Consider the following 26,672-nt stretch of genomic DNA (forward strand, 5'->3'; position numbering starts at 1 on the left):
CCTTTGAGATAGTAATATGTATTTTTGAGGTACTAATAAGCTCACTTTAGTCTCAAAATGTACTTCTGAGGTACTAAAATGAAATCCTTAGGTGCAAAGCTGTACTTTTTGAAAGGGTACAGCCCCAGTGACAGAAAAGGTACAGTTTTGTACCTTTATTTCTGAAAGTGTGTGTAAGCTTATAAAAACTATGCTTTATTGAATGTATTAATTCTATCAGTGTAACTATTAGGCTGTATAAGGTATCTGAGCAGATTTCTTACTTGCAGATTTCTACAAACTTTTGTTTCTAGTTGAAATCTGATCCTGCCTGTGAAATCCAGGGTAAAGTTTCATAACCTTGTAATTGTAAGATGAGGAGCATTGAAGTTTGATTTCAACTTACTCAGCTAGTATCTTAAGATTATATTTGTACAGAATGTTTTTTTTTTTACATCAAAAAAGCTTTAGCTGGGTTTTCACTAACTGTGTCACTTAACATATAGCAACATCCAAACAAATATTACAGCTATTTGTAAGGACACCTGGAATGTCTATATGGAATTCACACTGCAAATGTATATCCAAATTGCAATTGCTCAGTTGAAGCTCATATTGCGGTGAAACCAATACTCACCAAAGCCCTAAATACAAACTTGGTATAATTGATCACTGACCTCACCTCTCTTATAGCGCACTGCTTGAATTTACCCGCACTGAAAAAACGGCAGGTGGATGGTTTGCATCTTGCTCATTTAACCGTAATCAAAATAAGCCTGTTGATCATTCAACTCAAACGTTCAGTTAATATGCTAATTTAAGAGAGGATTCAAGGCAACATTTAGGCTCGAGAAGAATCAAATGACGAGAGAGAGAGAGAGAGAGAGAGAGAGAGAGAGAGAGAGAGAGAGAGAGAGAGAGAGAGAGAGAGAGAGAGAGAGAGAGAGAGAGAGAGAGAGAGAGAGAGAGAGAGAGAGAGAGAGAGAGAGACTTTCAGTTAATATGCTAATTTAACATTAAGAAAGAAAGAAAGAAAGAAAGAAGATTGATTAAAAAATGAATGATGATAGTAAGAAAGAAGAGCTGTCTAATAATCAGGTTATTAACTGATTGAATTTGCCAGAACAAATACAATCTGTTACTGCTTGTAAAACTGTCAGCTGCAATCAAAAGTTTAATGTGGCAAAACATTCCTATTGAGAAAAGCTTTTAATAAGAGCTGTAACATAATATCATCTGTCTGTCTTTTCATCTCTGATTGCAACACAGCAATAATGTAACGCAATCTAAATCTTTAATATCATACCAATGTCATAAGTAATGGCCAACATAATCCTTGACAAGTTTCAAACAAGAAAAACCACTAACTGTGTTGTGCTCTAGACGGCATATTTCAGTGAAGCCAGCGTGTTTCTAAATTTCACAAGAGTAAGTGGTTTCAGTCTAGTACTTACACTTAGGTTTATCAAATGATCACCTGTCACTATTGAAGCAAACAGGATGCACTCGTGAAGGAAAATGGACCTGCGACAACCATACGTTACCAAGACAACAATGACAGTGAAGACCACGCGCCGTCACACTTACTTTAGTCTATAGCTTTTGTTACTATTACTGCAGAAAGCCATGTGCATTATTACTATAAACTACCCTAGAGGTGGTTTTTTAAAGCTTAGGACCTAATTTTTTTATTTGTCATAATTTCTTTTAGATTCTATGTAATCTGATCCAACAGGTTCAGTTGTCACTCATAAATCCTAGAGACAAAACTTAATATGGTGGGAGTTTCCATTCTATTCATGCCGTCTGTCACACAGTATGATAACGCAGCTATGAAAACCACTTGGTCATTTGATACCATAGAGACTTTATTGACAACACAACAGTAAAACAAGTACTGCAGGTATCCTTCGTTATATGCAAATACATTCATTTAAGACTTAAAATGCTTTATGAGTCATCATAATTTTTCCACATTTGGCATACACCATTTGGACTAATTTGGGTAAAAACGTGTTTTCTATACCAAGAAAGTGACAAGATGAAAAACAATATTTTCTGTTACAAATCATCACATAGCATCTAGGTTATAAAAACATAAAAATTCTAATCCATAATTTGATTTTCAAAGATCTATTATAAAAACAGATTTTTTTCCCAAAATGCTATAAATCTTTTAAATCAATAAATGTGCATTAATCTTAGCCATGTTATATTCAGTTGACTAGTGGTATACCCTCATTAAATAAAAATAAACATTAATGGCATTAATCAAAACACTTACTTTGTCATATTAAGAATGATGCTGTAATACTTGGGACGTCATCGCTGAATTTTTTTCACAGCGATCAGTTGTAAAATGTTTTGGTCCTGCTCGATTTTCGTTGGCTTTGAGTAAAATAATGGAAAGTTTTTTAAAAGATCTCCTGGGGTCAATGTGTTAGCATGACAGAAGCTTGATGCTTTCAGGAGAACAAGCAACAGCCGGCATTTTTCAGTCTCCCGAGTGCCTCTCACGTAAATTATTAGATTTTGATGGCTAACGTTTCTTTCCCATCACAGAAAACCACCACAGTTTTAACAATGCCATCAAAAGTATTATTTTGTTTTTGTTTGTTTGTTGAAGTACAAAGCAAATGAGGAAAACTAGGATTTGTGTGTATTCAACACGCCGCCATTGTTGTTTACAATGCGTGGAATGGTGCGCTGTGATTTGATGAGCGGATTTATTGCATTCTGCAGAAAAGGAGGACTGGCGTTTATCAAGTTTTGGGAAAAAAGGGAGAACAGATGACAGAATAACAAGGCGTATATTGGATTTTGCATAAAATTAAGAATGTATTTTTTAATACTGACCTGACACAATACTGATTTTGGCGATAATTTTTTTTTTAAAATGGTGTTTATGGCGTTTTGGAACCAAACTCTTCATATGTTATAAGTATGTTTCATTAATGGGAATTAAATCCGTGACCTTTACATTGCTAACGCAATGATCTACCAACTGAGCGACAGGAACAACTGTATATTGCATGATTGGTCTACTCTACACATTACACAACAAGACAACTGACAATGTCATGCATTGTGTGAAAGCCTTGATGGTTGGTAATCACAGCCTGGCATTAAGATTTTCACTTTATCGACTGACAGCCGGCGTGGAACAAGGTATGCAAGTGGAACGTTATGGAAACCCTTCCCACAAACTTCACTTTTGGTCTTGACCAATCACATTACAGAATAAGAACAAACTGTTGTATAAAATCTATAAAATGTATTTAAGTCAATGCATCTGAGGAAAAAAGTATAACTTATTAAGTTAACTAAAATGCATTCAGTAATAATAATTAAAAAAAATTGTACTTTTTATCACATCTGCTCAACTAAAGCTTTCATGATTGTGCTGGGAATACTGATTTCCTGAGCTATCAAGTCAATACAGATTTAGACATCAGGCAGTTGAGATTAATTATATTTCGTTTCATGACAGGAACGGCATTCAATTCACTTCATTCAGACGTTTTATGTCATGGCATCACAAGACTGGGTGACTCCTCTCTGCTTTATAAGAGGAATTAGCCCATGGCACAATAACAACGATAAAACCTGCCTTGCATTCCTGTCATCACAAATTTAAACTGATAAAACAGACCTAAAGAACAACTTACCCCTCCACTTCATCTTTTAACTCTCGAGGCAAATAAATCAGATATCCTTAGCTACCTTATCAACACTAAACCAAAACTCATCCAAGAAAATCTGTTGCAAACCTGGTTTGACTAGTCAAAATGGCCACACATGATGTATAACCAAATCTATTAAAAAAATATGTCACTAGTATGGAAAGTTCTCGAAGACTTGGATAACGCATCATAGTTAGTTAGTTTTGGAATACGTGAAATTGGACATCAAACACTAAGGAAAAGTCATGGTATGGTATTACATGGTATTACAAATAATTTTATTTATTAATTAAAGAAATGAGTAATCCTATATTTTATATCATCTCAACATCGATAAGGTGATTTTAAAATATTGTACATACATACTACTGCTAAAATACTTGCTATACCTTTGAAAAACAGATCTATGAATATTTAAATGGTTAATTTCACTATACTACAGCATTGACATATGTAGCATATGGTTTGCACTAAACATTCAGCTGCTGTGCAATGATGTGAGGGGTGTAGTGCTGACATTTACACAGATTTTGTTGTCTACTAGCCTCCAGTATGTTCAAGGAATTTCAACAAAAAAGGCTAGCCACAAACATCTGTCATTATCCATGGATTAGCACGGGGATTCTCGTTCAGTTCTTTTTTCTCTAAAAAAAATCCTCTGTACTTTTTGTTTGATTCGGAGAGGATGAATGTGCCTGACATGTTCATAATACAACTTTTGAGTGAATCGTGCTCACAGTACAGATAAAGGGACAAAGGAAAAAGCTGTTTTGACATGGTGGTGTCCTGTTTTTTATGTAAGTGTCGATATCAAAAGCACACATCCATTGTTGCATTTTACATTTATGCATTTGACAGACACTTTTATACAAAGCGACTTACAGCAGATTTAAAGCATTAAACCCACAACCTTTGAGTTGAGCTACCAATTGAGCTACAGGGACACTACAAGGTTTATAACAAAAACTATGTTGTTAGATAAGCTAGTGCACAATGAATATAATCTAGTAAACAAATTAAATAAGCATTCTTTAACATTTCCTTGAAAAGTGACTCTAGCCTGTCCCGTTCAGGGATCTTGCCCTTTATAGCCTCCACCAATTAATATCAAATTCTTAATGGCATAGATTTTACAGATTTGTGGAAACCCATTTCCTCAATATAATTTTTTTTTTAAGTCAACTGTGTTTATCAAGCTTAACAAATCAACCTGGAGTATAATAGGTACAAAATATTTTATTCATGTATTCATTAATGGGAAATCCAAATAAGACATCTATTAAGTTTACCACCTTTTTTTGGATGCGATTATTGCATTATTTTGATTAAATTTATTGTGTTTATTTTAATGTTTATTTTGTTTTTGCTAAAGGAAAAAAAACAGTCTACTAATTTACTGTGTTAACTCACAGGGTTGCAAAATTAGCATGTGTTATATAAAATGTATTGAAAATTAAATAGCGTATTTATTATATTAATAATTACAATTAAACTAATAACAATAGCATTTACTTTGACCTCCTGAGGTTGATGGTGGTCAACTTTTCTGATCGTTAAACCCGTTTCACATATCAAGTCAATCAGTTCACCTTTTTACATATGTTTAGATTGAAAGAGAAATACCCAAATCAGCCTAACCAAATTTGCCCTCACAAATACTACAAGAGTATAACACATATTTTAATTGAATGAAACAACTTTGAATAGCAAACGATAATGTTTTGCCTATAAACCCAAATTACAGTACTAAACCCCCCATTATTATCAACAGAGCACCACTAATTAAAAAAATAGCCCTGTGCGCTCTGAATAGCTGTCATGTCCTGTTTCTTTTTTCCAAGGGGGTGTAAAAAACCAGCAAACTTCCTTGCATTATGTGAGGCCATTAAAGAGCTTCTATTTCCTCTATAAACTATCTTAGACCAATATCTGCTGAAGCACCTTTGTGGGAAAACATCTCAGAAGATGTACCCCCCTCCTCGATAAAGCAGAAAATTCATTATGCTATGGCAGGCAAACATAATGCCAGGATGCTGCCTTCCCCACTGGGCAAGGTCATCCCCTCAGGGGTGTTTTCACATAATCTAAGAGTAATTATAAAACAAACAGCTGAAGGACTCGTTTCAGATAATATCAGAAGCCGAAATGCGCCGAAATCACTTCAGAGAAATGGACGTTTGAGCAGGAAACCTGAAGAAGCCCATCACAATTGTATCTACGCATACTCAGCTTTTACCAAAACAATAAACCCTGCCTTTCTATTGTTGTCAAGAAAGCAGATGTTGTGTTAGACATTCGGTTTGTTAAGTCTAAAAATGACCAAACACACCTGTGATCAGGAAAATGATAATGTCATGGTACTAATATCAGCATAGACTAGCAATCAATATCATTTTGGCTTCTTTGGCTGTTATAAAAACAAGAAATCATGGGTCAAGTGCCCAGCTAAAGGTTAAACTAAGCACTGTTAGGGGCTGTTTATAAATGGTATTAAAATGTGTTTTGGTCGATCGGACAACAAATGGATGTGAGAGACACATTCACAATTACATGTGATATTTTAATGTGTCTCTTTTGTCCACTTTTGACCGCTTCTGTCCTTATAACTTTGAGGGGAAGGAGAGTTCCTCTGCTTCCATTTAAAGGGAAACACCACCGTTTTTTATATTTTACTATGTTCTTACCTCAAATTAGATGAATTAATACATATCTATTTTTTTCAATGCGTACACTTAATCTTTGTACACCATGTTGTGAATGTGTTAGCATTTAGCCTAGCCCCATTAATTCCTTAGGATCCAAACAGGGATTCATTTAAAAGCCACCAAACACTTTCATGTTTTCTCTATTTAAAGACTGTTACATAAGCAGTTACACAAGTAAGTATGGTGGCACAAAATAAAACGTGGCGATTTTTTAAGCGGATAAAAAATGAGAACTATATTGTATGGCGGAAGAGCACTTATTTTGCAACACTTCGACCTCGGGCGCAGTAATATTGATGGAAGTTTGAGCGAGTGGGGGCGTAGTCAGGAGTCCCTGTTTGGATCCTAAGGAATGAATGGGGCTAGGCTAAATGCTAGCACATTAATGACGCGCTGTACAACGATTAAGTGCACGCATTGAAAAAAAAATTATGTATTCATCTGTCTAAGTTGAGGTAAGAAAATAGTACAATATTGAAAAACAGTGGTGTTTTCCTTTAAACGCGAGCGGGAGAAATAATGGGTTTAAATTGATGGGCACTAATATTATGTCAGAGTCCACTGCTTGTGTTGTCAGTAAACATGTTGCACAATGTTTTGTACATGTATATACAAGAGCTTTATACGGTTAGTAGTTGCTTTAGTTTGATAACTGATAGCCTAAAGATAGCGCTGTACACTGTGTGTTCGGGCTAGAAGTCATGTTGGATGTAAAAACAATGTGCTCAGGACATCACATTAGATCAGTGGAGTGTAGGCGCCTAGGTGGTCTTTTGTGGCAGCTCGAATACATTCAACCACGTCTACATCTAAAAGCAATCCGGTCAAATGCGTTTTCAATGTGGTCGAAAGTGGAAGAGTTTAAAACGTCTTACACCCTGTTTACATCGTTATTTAGCGTCATCCCAAATTAGTGTTCATCATCAATGTATTTCAATTAATTCAACACTGAATCAGTTTTCCTTTTAAACACTAATCAACCTTTTCAACACCCATCTTGGTGTGGATTATATGGTTTTGTCGTGTAGCAGTTTAATAACCAGTCTGCGAACAATTTCATCACGGAAACCTAAACTTACGTAACGTGGGTGTGAAGAGGTGTGTGTATGTAACACTTGAAACACTCACCTCTTTTCTGCATAAAACTGAAGAGGTCATCAAGAAACTCTTTTCTTTTCTCGTCATCATCCAGTTCATATAGCTGTGAAAAGAGAAAAAACTTGATTAATGTTCGGAAAAGACTCTCACACTGTTTATGCTGCGTTGCAAAGAAAGTTGAAGCATATTCACTCATTTTTCGTTAAATATATCGTATTAAGGCTGGACGATGATACGTTCACGCCGGTGTGAAACCACATGCGTTTTAAGGGAGCTTTTCCTCTTATTGGCATATCCATTATGTTTCCCATCCTGTCTCTCTCGTTGAATGGACAGGCTCAAAAGAGCCTTTTAAAAGCTGTCTCGTGAAGGAGCGGACTGCAACATGATGGAAATATGCTCCTCAACCTTCACTTTCAATAAGTCTTAGGCCACGTTAACAGACGAGCGGATCGATACAGGAAGACAGAGGGATGACCTTTGGAAACAGCGGGGCACACGGAACAAGACCTCAGAGATAATAACCGATCATTTAGGAGCATATTAGCTGTCACCAATATTAAAGGACCAATGCAATCAATGCCGTGGAAAAAAGGTACAGTGGGTTTAGTGTGAACGAGTCGGCCTTTCACATGGCCATATGTGACATTTCAAAGGTGCGGAGCACAAATCAAAAACGCCACACAACAAAGAAAATCTCTAATCAGGGATGAAAGCGGTAAAGCTTGTCAAGGCAGCTCCAAAGATTATATCTTAAAGTCTATATCTGTCATACTTTATTTACGTGTTTTATTTCAAGCAGTTTGTTCTTTATCCAGTGTGGTTTTCCAAATGTGCACGGAAAAGGGGTTTAATGTGCATAAGAAGATCTTTACATTGAGTCTGGGAATACGAAATGATCAACTGTTGCTGATAAATGACACTACATGTAACTTTAAAGCACAAAGTAATGTTTGACATGATAGTACTTCTCTTCTTGTGCTTAAGGAACAAAGGATTTGAATATAGCTTTCTGCCATTAAAATCCAAACATATACAGTATTTATACATATACAAATCTGCAATCACATACTTATACTGTATTTAAAATATTTTTAAAACACAATTGAAAAAAAAATTAAAAAGTGCCTAACAAATACAGTATACTACATGTGCAATAGCCTTAGGCCAACACCTCCCACCCTTTGTTGAAGTTTAATGACCATCCATATTCTCTTTTTTATTACAATACAAACAAAAAATATAGGAATTATGTGAACTAAATGTAACCGCTTGCACACAATTTTCAGAACAAAATGGCTTCTGGCACAAGTCAGTATTTAGTGTGACATCTTGAAGTCTTTTGAGGAGACTGAAGTCATTAGAATTTAACAATAAATTTGTGTTTTATTCCATTTAGTTCAGAGATCCTGCAGGTTCATGTAGCTCAAGTGTAAGTGGAGGTCACACTAAATATGTGACACTTAAGCTGACAATTTTTTTTTATATTGCATCCAATTCGTCTGGTATTTTCTGGTTCGCTTCCTAATAAAAGACTGATAAATAATTATACATGGTCATTATACCATTGCAAAAAATCTAATGGTGACACGGTGACCTAAGACTTTTGCACAGTACTGTATATGACATTTTAAAGGTGTAAAGCTCATATCAAAAATCAGGGTCTCCTTTAGTACTTCTGTAGAAGTGCCAGGAAGCATAACAGTAAATGAAAGATTCATTTGAGGTGATGTAATTATGACACAGTCAGTTGCAGAGGTTATCATTGAGCTGGGGTGACCAGTAAAGGGGTAATTAAGTCAAAAGCGTAATGACGTCTGCAACAGACCATTAAATATTAACAGATGGAAAATACATTAGAGCTCTGCTTCACCTTTGAGTGCTCCATTATGCTCATATTAGTTCTATTCCGAGCATTACGACTGCAGGAATGTTGAGCCCTGAATGCATTTAGACTCACAAGATGCATATGAATCTAAATTTTGGTAGATGAACTGTGACTGCAATCATTCAGAGTCTGGTTACTTATTATATGGCGTAAACTGTTTTGTTAAATCATACTGTACAGTTGGGTTCAAAAGTCTGAGACCACATTGACAATCTGGGATTCAAAGTTTTAGGATTTTGTAAAAGTTTCAGAGTGAATGAACGAGGAAAACATTCTTCACTATTCAATTTGTGACGTTTGTCTTAAAAGAATAGCTCACCCAACCAAAACGATCAGAGGCCCCACTGACTTCCATAGTAGGAAAAAGAATACTTTGGAAGTCAATGGGCACTATTTTCTTTGGAAGTCAATGGGCACTGTTTTCTTTTGAACTTTTTGTTTATCAGAATAAAGAAATGTATACAGGATTGTAATGTGAGTAAATGATGACAGAATTTTCATTTTTGGGTGAGCTATCTTTAGTTTACATTCTCAATCATGTTGAGATATAAAACGAAAGATAAAACATAAATCTGCAGGTTTTGCACAACATGTATATTTTTGTAATAAAATCTGAATAGTGTATTTTATACTACAAATGTATATATTACAAAAACAAAAGTTTTAAAATATTTAATATAAATGCAGAAATGAGCAAATAAAAGCAATTTTTTTTTATAAATGTCTAGTCACAAGTTGATGTCATTCTTAACATCTCAGGCAGTTATTTTCATTTCATGTTGATCTACTCATGTGCCAAGTGTGTGTTCATTATACAAAGCTTCAAAACTATTCCTCTTAGTTTCGAATGACACATTTAGTATAGTGTCATATTACACATGCACATATATATATATATATATATATATATATATATATATATATATATATATATATATATATATATATATATATATATATATAAACTCTGACTCAGCTCTGAATGATTCTGAATATAGATACAGAAAATGGGAAGGGTGTTCATTTAGACTGATAAATTATATAAAAAAGCTAATTTATTATTAAATATATTTAAATTTATTATAAAATAAATAAATATGTATGTATTTATTTATGAATAATAATGATAAATTTAATAATAATTTAATTATTGTCTGAACTCAGTAATGCATAAAAATGTTTCCAAATATATCTCATTGAAGTTTGTGCATAATGAAAGAAGTATCGTCAGGATTTCAGTAGAGGGAGCTCTTCACAATGCAATAAATTATCATGCACATACAACTAAAGTGCTCCTTTCTGCCAGGACCAGCGCTTCTAACAGGACCAAACCTGACCTGGACAACATTGAGGGGTGCAGCAAATCAAGGACCAGGAATATATATTTTTTTGCATTTATACAAACAATGTTGATGTGCTATAGGCATTGTTTCACAATCTTTAAATCAGGCAGGTGGGCAAGTGACAGAGTTACATTCTTTGAATGTAATTGAAACACACACATCATTCATTTTTTTTGTGTGAAAAAGCGATGAATGCTGTGTTGGGGGGAGGGTTGATGGGTTATGACTTTGAACCCGGTTTATGTGAAGCTTTAGGCAGTCTATATAGCTGAACTACATGTCATACTAAACGCTGAAAACCTAGAGGCGCCGCAGAGGGACTGACTGTTGACCTAAAAGTTTGGAAATGCCTTTACTTCTATACCTCGTAACCTCTGTGACCTTGCAAATAATACACACCCCATGTTAAATTTGTGGCTGTCAATTGAACATTCTGGCTAAAAGCACAGTTTAAAGGGAAAAAGGAATTTATATATATATATACATACATACATACATACATACATATAAATCTAACTTGTGAAACTACTTCTATTTAAAATGTTGGAATTATAAAAATTAATACAATTAATTTAATATTTACATTAGATTATCATTCAAAATATGATCGTGGAAAAAAGGGTTTTACAGTCAATATCACAAATTTGTTTATTTTTGTAGTCACCTTAAAAAGTGCAGTAACCTATTTTCTTTAGATTAAATGTAATTACCGTATAACACATAACATTACATAACAGTCATACCATAATCATTTGGAGTTTTTTTTTTTTGCAAGTCGTGCAGTCATTTAGATGTTCCTACAATAACAGTTACTGTTAGTTCAATGAATGACTAGCAACAGTTTTGATATTTTACAGGACTTTGGTATTGCAATTAAACTCAAAATAAAAACTAATCTATTCTGAAAGAGAACAAATGTGTATTTTTGCACCATATTTCTATTTAAAAAATATTTTGATGGGATCTGAGATTTTACCTGTCAAGGTGGGTTTTGGAATGAAAGTTTTAAGAACCGTTGGCGCATGTGACAGATATGTAATTTCCACAATGATCTTAAATGAATAATAAAAATGCATTTATTTTCAAATAATTGTTAAAGTGATTGCTATTACCATCCTCACAATGAGCACAACATTTTTTTAAATAATTTTGAAGGTAATAATCACAATCTGCGCTAACAAACCACAAATTAACAAGCATCAATACTGGGGCAAAAAAATCCCATGACAACAAAATCAATGAGAAGAAGCTTCCTTATTGTGTGTGACACTTATAGTGGACACATGTGCATGTGTGTGTGTACGGGGTCTTACAGCTCTAGGGAAACCGCTGGGCTTAATGTGTGTGTGTGTACATGAATCAGTGTGTGTTTGTGTATGAGACGTACAGGCGCAAAGGAGCAATAGTTAATTAGGGAACAGCACAACTGGTCACGCTGGCACTGGTCCAAACTGGCCGACTGCCAGTGCCGCTTACATTCCATTACACACACACACACACACACACACACACACACACACACACACACACACACACACACACACACACACACACACACACAGACATAGACACAACGACAGACACACACACGCTCATCCTCACAACGGGTGCAGCGAACTCAGCTGACATAATGAGATGTGTAAGCTAATATGAAGAGCTGATCTTTGTCTTTTCTTGATGGAGTTCTTACTAATGGGATTTGCCTGGGTGCTTGAGCTGACGGACTGGATTAAGTGGCAGTGAGCTGAGCATATGCTGCCAGTGCTAAGTGTGATTTTACAGGGGGCAGAACTGTACAGGGTGCCCCCGTACTCCCTTTGGGAAAGGTGTGAGAAATGTTTGCGATGAGCGTGGACATATGCCCAAATTAAATGATGCTGATAAAGCGGGCAGATCTGTGCAATTACAGTAATAATATATCATTTTTATTTACTGTAGGCTACACATTTATGCATTTATGTATATAAATATATTGTTATATTGATTAAATATTTTAGGGCTGTTTTTGTGGCTTTGAATAGAATTAATTACATGATGTAGTTTAATTAAATTATTTAAAATAAATACATATGTCAATATATAATGACAAAGTCCCCAAATGAAGATATTTAATGTCATTAAAAATGAATTCAAATGTAAAGAAATGACAAGAAATGTCAAATTTGTGGGTCATTTCAGAAATAATTAATACATTTGATTAAAATCTCTGTATATTTTACATGGATAGAATATGATTGGATTAAAACTGTTAAGTGTCAAACAATAGGCTATGTGATTAACCAAACTAATGTGAAAAGCGGGATTCAAATGACATAATTTTAATATACTTTATCGCTTTAAAGCTATTGTAAAGTGAGGTAATGTTAATGTATTAAATCAATTTATTCACATTCTGAATACCAGCAGTTACATTCCTATGGGAGAAATTCAACAAAGAGCTCTGACATCTTTATGCACATGAATCATGCTAAACATGACCACCAAAAACACTCTCGCCAGCCTCGTTCCTTTATCTTTTAAAGGCTCTTTTGATTTACACAGGCTGTCCGTTGTCTACAGTTATCTCCTTAAAGCCTGCGCAGAATTTTAGGATCAAAGTCAAGAATGGCAGTCATGCATCTGCACATTTATAGACGATATCTGAATTTGCCATCTTCCCATTTCTTTCACTTGTAAAACAACTGTATATTAGATAATATTTATTAATATTATTGACACTTTAATCTAGAGATGCGGCTCAAAGATAAATCAGGGCAATGCCTGGTTATTGAAACAATACTGTAAAACATGAAAGCCTCATTATGTGTACTTACTATTTCTATTTAAGTCAAATAATCATCCCAGGTGAAAAATTAGTACACTTCCAAAGTGTACTTAAAGTGCTTTATTTTCGCACACCAATTTTGTACCTAATATACTAAAAGTTCATCTTTAGTACTTCTTAAAAAATGCATTTAGGTAGCACTTGTAGTAAACTTGAACCCATTTTGTATGAAAGTTTACTTCAAGTTTAATCGTGTTAACTAAATAAATTTTTTAATACAGATATAGTATCTTAAAAGTGCATTTTAGTTCATATTTATGGTGTTTTAAAATAACACAGTGAAGTACACTTAGATAATCTTAAGAACATCGACTAAAGAACTATAATTTTTAGTATATTAAGTACAAAATTAGCGTGTGAAAACAAAGCACTTTAAGTACACTATGGAAGTGTACTACTTTTTCACCTGGGATGGGAAGTTTTAGATATTGAACTTGTTTGTAAGTTTTCCAAAAACTTGAAGTTGAAGTGAGTTGAAACAAAGCGCATCTCCAAGTTTATTTAACTCACATTTTTAAGACAGCACTTTTTTGCACATACCTTTATTCAATTTATTTTAGAGGAAAGATATGGTACTATCATTTACTTTCACTGTCACTGTATATTTTGTCACTGTTTATTTTAAGTGTTATACACTTGAAGGCATACAAACGTGTTTGGTGAAAAACAAAAATATAATCTATTATTATATGGTCTTGTAAGATTGATTGGAAAATTTCTGGCTTTCTTAAGCTTTTAAGAGATTTTCAAATGTTGACGGGAGCTTTCTCTATAGTCTTTACATCTGTTGTTTCACTCACATCTGCTTCTGATCATTTGGCTTCTAGCTTTTCAGCTGCACAGTGGTTTGATGTGAATGAAATTCAGTGAGCTGCAGCCACAGTTTGACCTCATTCATTTAGAGGTATAGTGAAAAAAGTGGAAAAAGGAGACTGTGGGTTGTTTGACAGAATTTAAGGCACTTTAATGCCAAGACCCCATAGTGTAATTAGGGGATTAGACAGAAAACTGCGCGGGCGCGGACATTTCGTTTTTTAATTCCAAGGGAAAAAACTGCACATCTTCACAGTCACTCAGGCAGAACGAATGCCATGAATTAAACATCATCTTTATGCATGTTTTCCATTTACAATTGAAAGCATGTAACCATCTTTCATTGGTTTGTCTTGTTTGGTGGCATGACACTAGTCCTGGATTACAGCGTGGGATGTGTGTAACCATACACACAAAAGATGATATTTAGCTCAAATATGCGAAACACGCTTCAAGACAAGTGAATGAAACATACTGACCCAGAAAAATCAACAACATGCCCGCCAGCTGAGACGTGTGACATCACGTCTGTATTATTTTCAAATCTACACACAGAAGCCCACAAAATAAAAATGCAGTCCAAACCTGATCTTTTTAGATCTCGAAAATGTATAGCCCTGAATAGACAGGTGTTAAGTGTTATTAAAACTTTCAAAACCTTTACTAACTTTAAAGTTTACCATTTTAGTTATTTTATTTAGTGTTTTCTTTATTTGTTTAGTTTTTTTTTAAATGTTGGTAACACTTTAAAATAATATTGTATTTTTTAACAATCAGTTATGCATTAGCTAACATGAATAAACAACACTTTTACAGCATTTATTAATCTTAGTTAATGTTAATTTCAGCATTTATTAATACATTGGTAAAATAATTAATGCACCATGAACTAACATAAATAACTGCATCGACATTAACTAACATTAACTTATTAAAAAATGTAATAAATGCTGAAAACTGCATTGTTCATTGTTTGTTTATTTTAGTTAATGCATTTACTAATGTTTACTAAATCAACTTTATTGTAAAATGCTTCCAAAGTTTTAGAAACACGTCCTTAATCCATAATCATTCTCAGTTTAAGTTCAAGTTTCTTTGAACTTAAACTGAGAATGCTGACCATCTGAAAATGATAAACGTATTAAAGTAGTAAACTATGAATCAACTAAATTAGACTTTTTAATTTGTGTAACATTCCTATACTTTTAGGGTGTCAATGTTTTAGAGGTTGATTTCATATTAACCAGCATACATTAACCATATCACATACAAAAAGGTACTACGATAAAATTAGTTTTAGTCTTCATAATAGGTTTATTTAAAAATGATAACCTAGAAAACGAATTCATCATCTACAGCATAATGCAAGGGCGATGGTCACTTACAAACCATTTAAAAGTGAGTAAACAGGGCTTAGTATTACCAAGCCATAAAGCCAATAGCAATAACCCAGGTACAGCTGATAAAGCTTTATGATATAAAATAAAATCTCAATATTGTATGTAAAATACACCCTCAATATACATAGCATTATCCTGATTACTGATTAACTATCTAAAGCAATAAAGATGCCCTTGAAATTGTGACAATATCACAATCAAAGTTTTACAGGCATTTGCTGATGAATGTAATCCTTGCCCGGTGTGACTAGCAGTTTCTAGGCTGTCAAAGTGGAGTGATGTGCCCACAAACCCCGCCCACAGATGACCACCCAATGATCGCTCTTCATCTGGCAAACTTTAATCTGATTGGCCCGTACGAGTTCCTGGAGTAAGGGCACGCGCTTTTGTCTCTTCGTTGTGTTTTATTTGTTAGTAACATAAGTAAATATCTTTGAGTTTTCTCTATAAAATCAATACTTCTTTCAATGTCCTTCAACACATTCCTATGGTGTTTTCTTAGCATCCGTTGGCATATGCTAGCACACAATTATTGAAATAAATTGGCCAAATAATTATTATCTTGGTGTCATCTGGATTTAGATTGACCATCCCCTATACGATACGTAAATACAAAACAACCTGTGGTCACTTTACATGTTGGTAAAAAGCTCTTCCTGTGTAAGCAGGTGGGTACAATCATATTTTATGCTAATACTCACATAGGTTTGATTGTATAAAAGACAGCTCTCATATCAGCAGTACCTGGCAGGGTTCCTCATGTTTACCGCTACAGACCTGGGAATACCTGTAGCGCACCTACTGTACGACATTAATCTTGTCTACAATGCGATGCTGATGCATACTAAAAAAAAAAACACCTCCAAACATGTACAAACACACAGAGAGACTCGCAAATAGAAATGTAGCTATATAAAAAAGTGCTTTTGTTTGCATGTGCTTGTTTGAAAGAGGCGTACGAGCTATGCCTGGAAAGGTCAAAAGTTAGCGAAGACCTCTCATACTTCTTTGTTACACAATGAGTCGACCCTATTATTAAAAGCTTTCCCTTCATCTCTGGTTCTTCAAAGCCACATGGCCTCTGGCCCTATAATACAAATTCAATCATACACTAAATCATTTGGCCGAATCAGTCTTTTATCACGAGAGATATACTGTCTGCTGTTTTCTGTTGTAATTAACAACAAAACAGGGCTCATTCACGTCACGCCGCTCCCTCACAATTAATCACGACCCACGCTAACGTATAGCATGCTATTATGAAACCAGGTTTTACAACATCAAATTCCACCTGTCTCCCATTATCTATATTAATGGGACATCTAATCTTGATAGATAAGCAAGCTCGCAGCCATTTAATCTGACTCTTAGTTCATTTTATTCAATCTGCCCCTTTAGATGGGCTAACACAATTCATGTGACAAATGTGCAGGGTGTGTGTGTTTGATGGATGGCGTTCACTCCCAAAAGTTTTCTTTGCATGAACAAGAGCCGCTGATAGTCGAGCTGCTTTCAGATGAAATGGCTCATAAGACATCAGGACGTTTGATGAAGAACACCGAAATCACAGTCGTGACATTGTTAAGATAATAATACAACGACAAACATCACTGCACCATCTGCCAAAAACAACATTAAAATGCTATATGACTCACGCTGCCTTGAAAAGATAGCGATACCATAGTCAAGTTCAACAGGTTAATTTATATTTGTATAGTATTAAATAAAAAAGTACATTCAGGCTTTGAAAGTATGCTACTTGGATGTTTATGAAAAGTAACATTTATGAATTTAAAATGATAAAGAGATACAAACTTACTTTCTTCAATCACTTTTGTGGTCATTTTGTCCAATTTTAATTGTTTCCCCATATCTAACTAGAACTTGATTTTTAAAACCATAAAGTAAAAAAACTGAAACCAACCATATACGCATAGGTAGATCAAACGTGACTCACGGCCTATAAACTCTAAAAAAATAACGCAAAAAGTTGTGCTGAGTCGTAACAGATGGTGTAGTGGACAGTGCACCGACATATGGTGCAAACGCACTTCCGTCGACCCGAGTTCGAATCCCGGCTCGAGGTCCTTTGCCGATTCCATACCCCTCTCTCCACCCTATACTTTCAAAATGATCTCACGAATTTCCGTGGCATAGTCACGGATTTTTGTGCTCATTTTTTCGTGGCATTCTCATTTTTCCGTGGCCCTGCTACGTACTTTCTTTTCCGTGGCATTCTCACGGATTGGTTACTCAACTGTTTTGTCCTATTTTCTTACCATTTTCGCTTCGGTTTAGGGTTAGATTTACATGAAATGACATCCCTACCCAAACCCAACTCTAACCCCAACGCCAGGCGACAATTGTTTAAAGTTTAGAAAATATAAAAGAATAAATCAGAAAAAATAGTATAAACCAATAGTTAAAGTGACATACTAACGCAAACACCAAATCTAACCCTAAACCGAAGCGAAAATGGTTTGAAATAGGAAAAAGCAGTTGAGTAACCAATCCGTGAGAATGCCACGGAAAAATGAGCACAAAATTCCGTGACTATCCCACGGAACTTTGTGAGATCATGTTGATACTTTCCTGTCGCCTCAATTACTACTGTCTATCAATAAAGGCAAAATGGCCCAAAAAATATAACTTTATAAAAATATATATAAGTTGTGCTGATTAGCAAATTATATAGCACGTCATTCATACAAATCATGCAAATTTAAAATACTTGGGATGAATTAAAAAAAGCTGGCAAAGAAGATGCAAACCCATGACAAAACACAACGTATGGATTGGCATTTAAATGCTAATCAATAATCGCATCATTATGCTGTAGCAATAACCCACACGGCATAAACATAAAGAGGCTGCTAACATACGGACTGTACGATTGATATATTGATCGCTCCCTCAATCATTAATTTATGGCAAAATAGACTCAGCACAGCCTTGAAAGACGAAACACTTTAGCTCCGAGAGAAAGGTGAACAAACAACTCTATTTAAATCTGGAAAGAGAAGGGACTCTTAAGTGATAATATTGTTATCTACTAGAAGCTCCATAGTCTTCAAGGTCTACAAGGAATATAAAGGCTAAGCAGTTTGTGTGTGCGCAAGCTTTGTGATCTCTAACGCAGGCGTGAGACGAGAGGAAGAGAAGCTACATTTCTGGCCTTCACCCGTGTCAGAACCAAAGCGAGGGTCAGATGTGATTTATGCAATAAATAGTAATGAGGATGCAAGGAGACCTTCTGCTGTGTGCATCTGGTAGGAGTCAAAGTAAAGGCTGGCTTGTATAATATGTGAAAATATATCTTTAATGTTTACTGAGTAAGGTCATTTCAAAGATTAAAATTGATGCTCCTAATCTTATTATTAGATTATGAGACTTTAGCTTGGATTTCACAAGCTGGGTCATATTTCTGATTCTACCAAAATAATTTATTATATTTTTATATATATATAAAAAAAGTATTATCCCTCCTAATAGAATTAAACCACATTGTAAATTTCAAGCATCAAAACTGACTCTACAGCTTACTTTATTTTAAATTTTGGCTTGCAGTGAGTTACTGTAAAAAGAGGTAATCGGTTGCCATTACTTTATTGATCACATAATATTTTATAGTGTACTAAGAATTATTAGTACGAAAACATAACAACTGGTCGATCAGCATTATGGTCATCTGCATGACGATCGATGGAACGACGAACAGGCCCGTCCCATCTCTATATCCCATGACACCATCAGAAAACAATGTAGAGAATGTAAGTCTGTGTGTAATTTTGCCACAGTTCACATTTAGGCACTGATCCTACAACCGATAACAACATTGCTGCGTATTTGCACGATCGCATTCAACTCCAACCGAAAGTTTCCGGTGCTGTGCGCTCATATGAGCTTGAATCTCTTTGGCAGTTTCCCACACCGTCCCGTCATTAAGCCTTTTCGGGCCTTCATCATTTCTTTCGTCCAGTGACTGGCGCCCCTCCTCCATCCTGTTGTAATTGTGTGATGTTTACCCTCCAAGCCCAAGGCCACGTCTCTAATTATCCCCACATGAAAACTGGAATGTCCAGCACTGTCATTAAAAATAGAGCTAATGCCCAGAGCCCCGCTAGCAGCGAAACCAGGTGTGATCATTATAACCAAACCCTTACAGCCTTCTTCTATTTACATTACACTTCATTATTTGGTCAAGTAATTAAAGCGGCTAAATTCAAATTCGCTCCTTGTAATGTTTTCAATTTTGTGATGCTAACAAGCCAAAATGTGGCTGTTTGACAAATGAGAGTTGTGCTTGCTCAGGTCAGTTACACATGCCGAGAGCAGGAATAATAAAAGAGGCAAATGTGGATGTGGCAAAACAGGGAACACTGCGAATGCAACATCAGCAAGAGCAGTCAATGGCCAAAACAATGAGTGCATTCGGCTCTGCTCGCATGGAAGCTGCTCCGTATCTGAGTTTTGCTGATGCACAGGGGTCAGGACTGATTCGCACGGGCCCCTCGCTGTATGTCGTGGGTTTAATCCCCTGTCATAGGTTTGTATCCACAAACTGTGCATGGCTTTACTGTGAATAGTACAGTATATCATCCTCCAAAGAAGAACCTTTACGTGCTTTTGGGCACCTGATGTGACTTGATTCCATGCATTTCTTTTATCTGTATGTGTGGTAGTTGCGATCAAACCCATGATATGTGCATAGGTAACGCAATGCTCTACCAACTGAGCTATAGGAACACCATTGATTAAAGTTGTGTAAGGACATAAAACAGGTGACTGACCAGTGGTGGCTATATTTGGCTATCCTTGAAAAACCAATTGCCTGTATTTCTGGCTTAAGTAAAACAGTATATGTCCAATTTCAAGAAGACTTTGTGAACCTTATGACCGCAACATTTCATACGATTATAAACCCACTACTGTACCTAGAGCCTAAACTGCACTCGAATGAAAACCTGTTCCTGTTGTTCGCCTGAATGACTAACCTGACCCAGCACAAAGAACACCCTGACCGAATTAAAATGTTAATCAGTGTCCGAGAATCAACAATTAAGCATTTGATATTGTGATGTCGCTTCACGCTGGCCGGCTGTAAAGAATGCAGGCTGTGCTTAATGTTCTCAACTTATTCTGCATCCCCCCCGAAACGCTTCCTGTCCTGAATGAATGTGTTGGGACAAAAGCAAAAGTTAACACTAAATGAAAAGCATGTGATGTCTGGACATGTGCGGAAAATGCGTAGTTAGTGTTAATGGCTTTCCAAGAACACAGAGGATGTTAAAACACGCTCATGATCTTACATTAAAGATTGTACAAAATCTTTGAAGCTTTCATATAATATAAAAGATAATGACGAAACATGCGTTATTCATGCGTAAGTCGAAGCAAACGCACACAGATGTATTTTTGATTTTTGAGTCTTTCTGAGTGGACGGAATGGTTCGGAAAATAACGTACAGTAACGTAAACTATACACACATGCACACACACAAAAAAACATTTGCCTGTGTTGCAAATAAAATTTAAAGAAGATTCTGAGGTCTAGCATGAGCGGGAACAAACATTTTATCTCTGTGGTCCCCTTTTGATTACTCAGTCGCCTTACGTAGCAACTGAGAAGATTAAGTGAGAAACCACTGTGATATGTTTTTCAACATTTATGTTGACAAGCATTCCAGTCATGTGAAACCATGATAACGGCAATTATAAATAACGGTTGCAAAATGAAGAAGTGGGTAAGGAAGTGTCATTGCAGCTATGGGTATATCACATGGGTTAGTTGATAAGAGCGAAGAAGTTATTACCAAACTGGCATTTTTCTTTCAATAGGTGTTAACAGATGGACAATTTTTTGATTGGTGTTATCACATGAACGATACCATGATGCATGACAGGTTTTCTTTTAAAAGCACAACAGAACAAATATTTTTTAAGCTGTGTAGAGACATTTTGGGTATAACGTATAATGCACAACGATGACAATGTGCATCCCAACCACAAATATGGTAGTACAATAGTTATATAGCCTAAGTACGTGGTTAATGATAGGTAATAATCAAGTTGAAAGAAGTCATTTTAAGACTTTCAGTGCTCAGGCTAGCACAATATGTGTGCAAACCTGTTTATCTGTGCTACTCCAGACCATTACATTTTCAATGTGATGTTAAGCTTCTGTGTAAGCTTCAGTAACATTATTACATCTGCTACAATTCTGCATCACCCATTAAAAAGAAGTTAAAATAACACCAACCATAAGTCTTTACAGTGCAGTCCAGAAGCCACCCATCGCCCAGCCAAAGGATGTATCATGCCATATCTCTATATACTGTATGATATGACACACAAAGCAGACATTGCAGATTTCAACTTTGAAACACCTCAGCTGGCCCCCCTTCATATAGTATAAATACTGCTTTGTATAAATACTACCCTGCTTTGGGCCCCTACTTACACAACTCTGAGAATGCAGTTGCTTATGTTTAATGAGCAAAAACCCCTTCATGCTATGCATGAGAAGAATGTAGCCTCTTGTCAAGCAGAATATCTGAAATAGTAGTGATTTTACAAAAAAAGCTGTGTATCCAAAATAAAAAAACTTTTCACCATACACACCCAGCAAATTTCCCTGATAATCACGATCACTTGTTAAAGAATTAAATGCATAAATCGTATGTTTTCTTTTGTAATATAGGTATTTTTTGGAAAATTCTATTGGTAACATACATTTTTGACTTGTGCGCTGGAGGTTTTGAGCTTCTTGTCTATAAACAAAATCATTAAATAATACCTGAATCATTTTGATATAATAAGCTAAACTCATCAATTTATTGCATTGCAATAAGAAACTATATTGATAATGAACCAATTAATTTACTTGAATTATTTACAGTTCCCCTATGATTATGAGCCAGTGAACCACTCTTTTTACATCATGAGGAGGTAAATCTTAATGCATTTTTCTTTACAGATGTGTAAATGACTAAAAACATTTACACAGTCTCATTGGCTGTTTCCCATAATATTGAAAAAAAAAAAATTCTTGACCACCTTGTTGTAAAATACTTTATGAAATGCCTTATATATTTTATTTTATTTTATTTTGTAATGATTATCTTCGATACTGTTGAAATCCAGCAGCTTTACATATGTGTGTTTGTAAACAGTAGGCTACATTTTTTCATTCATAAAGTAAGGATCTATTGAAATCTTTATAGACAAAATATTGACAGGCAATCACCTATTTTTTGAAAATTAGTACAAAAACAGGAAATCACTGGGCAACTTTCCGTTTACATTATAAAAAATATTTTACCCCTTCAACCTATAGTTCAAAACATAGCAGCCCATTGTGTGAAAATGAGGCTATTATTACATGCTCAGACTCTGCATTAACTTGTCTAATGTTAAATTCGGGGACAGGTTTAATGTGCAGTGATAAAATATTCATTCATGTGCTTCATACAGACCATTAAACATAAAAAACCCCAATGCATATCTTTATCTGAAGTGCACGGTGACCTCTGCTTTGACTAATAACACCCATTATTTATATTCAAATATTAACCTGGACGTACATAATTAAAAAGACGTTCATCACGTCACGCACTGATTAAATGGAAATGTACGCAGAACCAAACGTAGTGGCTTTCATTTGGTATTATTGGCTTAACACAACAATTAGGTCTTCCTGCTTTGTGAATCAAGACTTTGAATAGCAAATAAAAGGTAATTTCATCTTATTTTAATGCCAAATTAAAGCATCAAGGATTGGCTAGGTTCAGACTGAGTGAGATGCCTATTTCTGCCTTTCAATTATAACAGAGATTTTATGTAGTAGTAGTAGTAATAATAAAGTATAATAATAATAAAAATAAATAATTGTTTTAATTGAGTTGTCATTTTACTACACAGCACATTTGATACAATATCATAGATCAAATGGTCTGATATATATAAACAGTGCTGTGCAAAAGTTTTAGCAAAGTTTTAATGTCCATCCATATTTATTTTTCACTCTTTTTAAAGATACAAACTGAAAATACAGGAAATATGTACACAAAATTAAAAACAAAAAATGTTCAGAACTAAATTTCTTCTTCAGGCATCAGTCAGTATTTAGTGTGACCTATTTTGGCACGAAACACATCTTGAGCTTTTTGAGGCATTCGATTAGAATGAGAAATTAGGATTTAATTTCATTTAGTTTTAAGAGATCCTGCAGCTGCCTGCTATTTCTCAAGTGGAAGGGGAGTTTACCCTAAATACATGACACTTTAGCTTATACTTTTTTACTGTTTTTAATACTACATACACATTTCATGTATTTTCTGATTGTATTCTAATAAAGAGACTGAGAAATAATTATATATGATCACTATACAATTGCAAAAACAACACATCTAATGGTAGCATGGTGGCCTTTTTGCACAGTACTGTATAGTTCGATAACTCGTTTTGTTTATTTTCAACCAGAAAGTTACGAATTGAAGCTTTTAAAGGAGCAGCTCATTTTACTACCATCCTTGAACTCATATACTGTAATAATAATAATAATCATCTTCACACTAAAGCAGATGTATTCTTACTGTTTCTGAGCGTTGCATCTGTACAGCTAGTCAAGCTTACAACAAAGTAACATTAAAGCTCCACAATGTATTTATTGACAGTGCATTTCAGTAACAGATATTTGGATTTCATATTGTCTAAATTAAGTACACATCATTATAAAACATCAGGATCAGTTCCCATGTTGTTTTCAGGAAAGCCTTACATCATTACCTGATAAGAAATGGGTATTTATTTCTGCACAATTTTATCTGGAGGGAACTCTGTATGACCTTAACATACACATTCATTTTCATTTTCTTTGACAGAAGCAGATTTCATAGACAATAACTAAGTGATTGCAATATCGCTTATATTGCAACGACTACATATGAATAAAAAAAGAACACGTATATTTTATGTCATTGAACTTTTTTCCCAACAACATTGTTCACGCTCTTTTTTCATCGTGAGAAATTAAAATAGGATAATTTTTTTATGAAAATTAATTTCCATAATTCCAATTTAACTCCAAGATGATTTCGATAACTTGGTGAAGGAACTCGTAGGAAACCGCATTCATTGCAATGACTGGGAATGTGCTAACATTGTGGTTTATGATCGCTGCTCTCTGCTTCTAAACTATTTACCATTCATGTCGACACAGGAAAAGCTGGACATACGAATTCCTTATCAGCAGCCCAGATAATGTGTTCTATGCCTGTGCAGACGATGGAAACCAGTCAATATCCTTCTGTCAGCGCTGGAATGTGAGCAACAGTAATTTACTCGAGTCTATCGGACTACGTTAGCCATGTTAGCTAGCCAGGAGAGCAACGTCTCTCAGAGGCATCCGCCGAAGCATCCCACCTGCAATAACAGAACCGCTTTGTTATCACAATACACATCATTTCATGGGCTTCTCAACGGAGACCGAGGTCTGTGTGTACATAATACAGAAGTTTAAGGTGGCAGTTAGCCAGATGCAAGAGACAACGTGCTGTCTAATCAGCTTTTATATCGGTTATTAAACAATTCGCCTCTTCACTAAATGATCTTAGACCATTACGTGCATCTTCCAGGTTCTTTTGAACGATGTTAACTTCTCAAATGAAAAGCAATGGCTTTATGCACACAGATGGGGTCTACTACCAACAGAGGATGTAAATTGAGACTACAGGATGAGGCCATGGCTAATTGCCTGGCTGTAAAAAGCCATAGCACCAAGATTTGGTCAGTTTTCCCATTCCTCCAAGAGCCACACCCCCACAAACAGGCAAGTCAAATGTTGCCTGCTAAAACCATAAACATGCCCCACATGCTTGATTGCTTCTCAGTGAATTCTTAACTTAGCGGTGATAATGGAGGTGTCTAGTCTGGAAGTGCGGGTGGGGGTTTGTGTTTGTGTGTTTTGGTGGGGGTTTTCTTTAAAGGAGAAAGAAAGAATCAGATCGAATTGCTGGCTATCATTTTTTATTTTTTCCTTTGATGTTTATGGTTGAACTATTGTTCGTGGAAAACGAAAAGTAAGTCCCCTCTTCTGAGCGTCACCCTTGTTTAATGAAGACTCATGATGGGGGCCGCAAAAATGCCACATACTCTAGAACGGCCATTCCCAAACTGTGGTCCGCAGACCACTAGTGGTCCGTGAGGGTACTGCAGGTGGTCCGTGAAAAGGCAAAATAAGAATATGTATATTTTAATATACAAACTCGTTCATATTTTGGGCGAACGTGTACTGCTGCCTAATAAACGTTACTGTGAACTCATTCATTCTGGTGCCTGTGAACGGCACGCTCTCTCAGTTTAACGTCGTTCAATAGGGTGCCAGATTTGTATATTCTTCCAGGCGAAAACCCGACTAAAACACACTGTAAACAGGCCTTAATGTGTAGCGGAAAAAACACCCAATCTGGCAACACCGCCACCACTCGGCGTTCACCAGTCACGCTGCATGCGTCATCACAACAACACAGACGCTCCTGAAATTCCTGCCGTGCAACTCAAATAGTTTAACATTAAATAACATCATATTTGTCCTAAATCGTTAACGATTAACATAGGCTGCTAACGCATATTCCGGATCTTGAATTAGACTTTGACTAAGCTCACGCTATTTAACGTGCACGTGTGGTGTGCAATACCTGCGAGTTGTCAAACACGCAATGCCTTGCAGCGCTCACCCGGGGTGCGACCCCCACCCAGCTAGCCTTTCAAGGTATGTGTAAGCAAATACAAAAATTAAAAGACAGTCAATGCTAATGTAAACCCTGGTTGGATAAGGATTTAAAGTTGGACATGAAGATGAAATCTGACGCATTTAGCTTCAGTGTTAAAACTGATCAAATAATTGCTGTTTGGTGGTTCTATATGGGCTATAATGGCA

General features: G+C 35.5%; 1 protein-coding gene across 2 annotated transcripts in view; it reads right to left on the reverse strand.

Moving 5' to 3' along the window:
* The window catches only part of arid3c (AT rich interactive domain 3C (BRIGHT-like)), a 79,457-nt gene that overhangs the window by 22,216 nt on the left and 30,569 nt on the right, over window positions 1–26,672 (reverse strand). For both annotated transcript variants that reach the window (XM_065266885.2, XM_065266884.2), the window contains one exon: window positions 7,496–7,568. In XM_065266885.2, coding sequence (XP_065122957.2) covers window positions 7,496–7,568 — 73 coding nt within the window. The remainder of the gene's footprint in view (window positions 1–7,495; window positions 7,569–26,672) is intronic.

This window comes from Paramisgurnus dabryanus, chromosome 5 (assembly GCF_030506205.2).
Source record: "Paramisgurnus dabryanus chromosome 5, PD_genome_1.1, whole genome shotgun sequence".
Lineage (NCBI taxonomy): Eukaryota > Metazoa > Chordata > Actinopteri > Cypriniformes > Cobitidae > Paramisgurnus > Paramisgurnus dabryanus.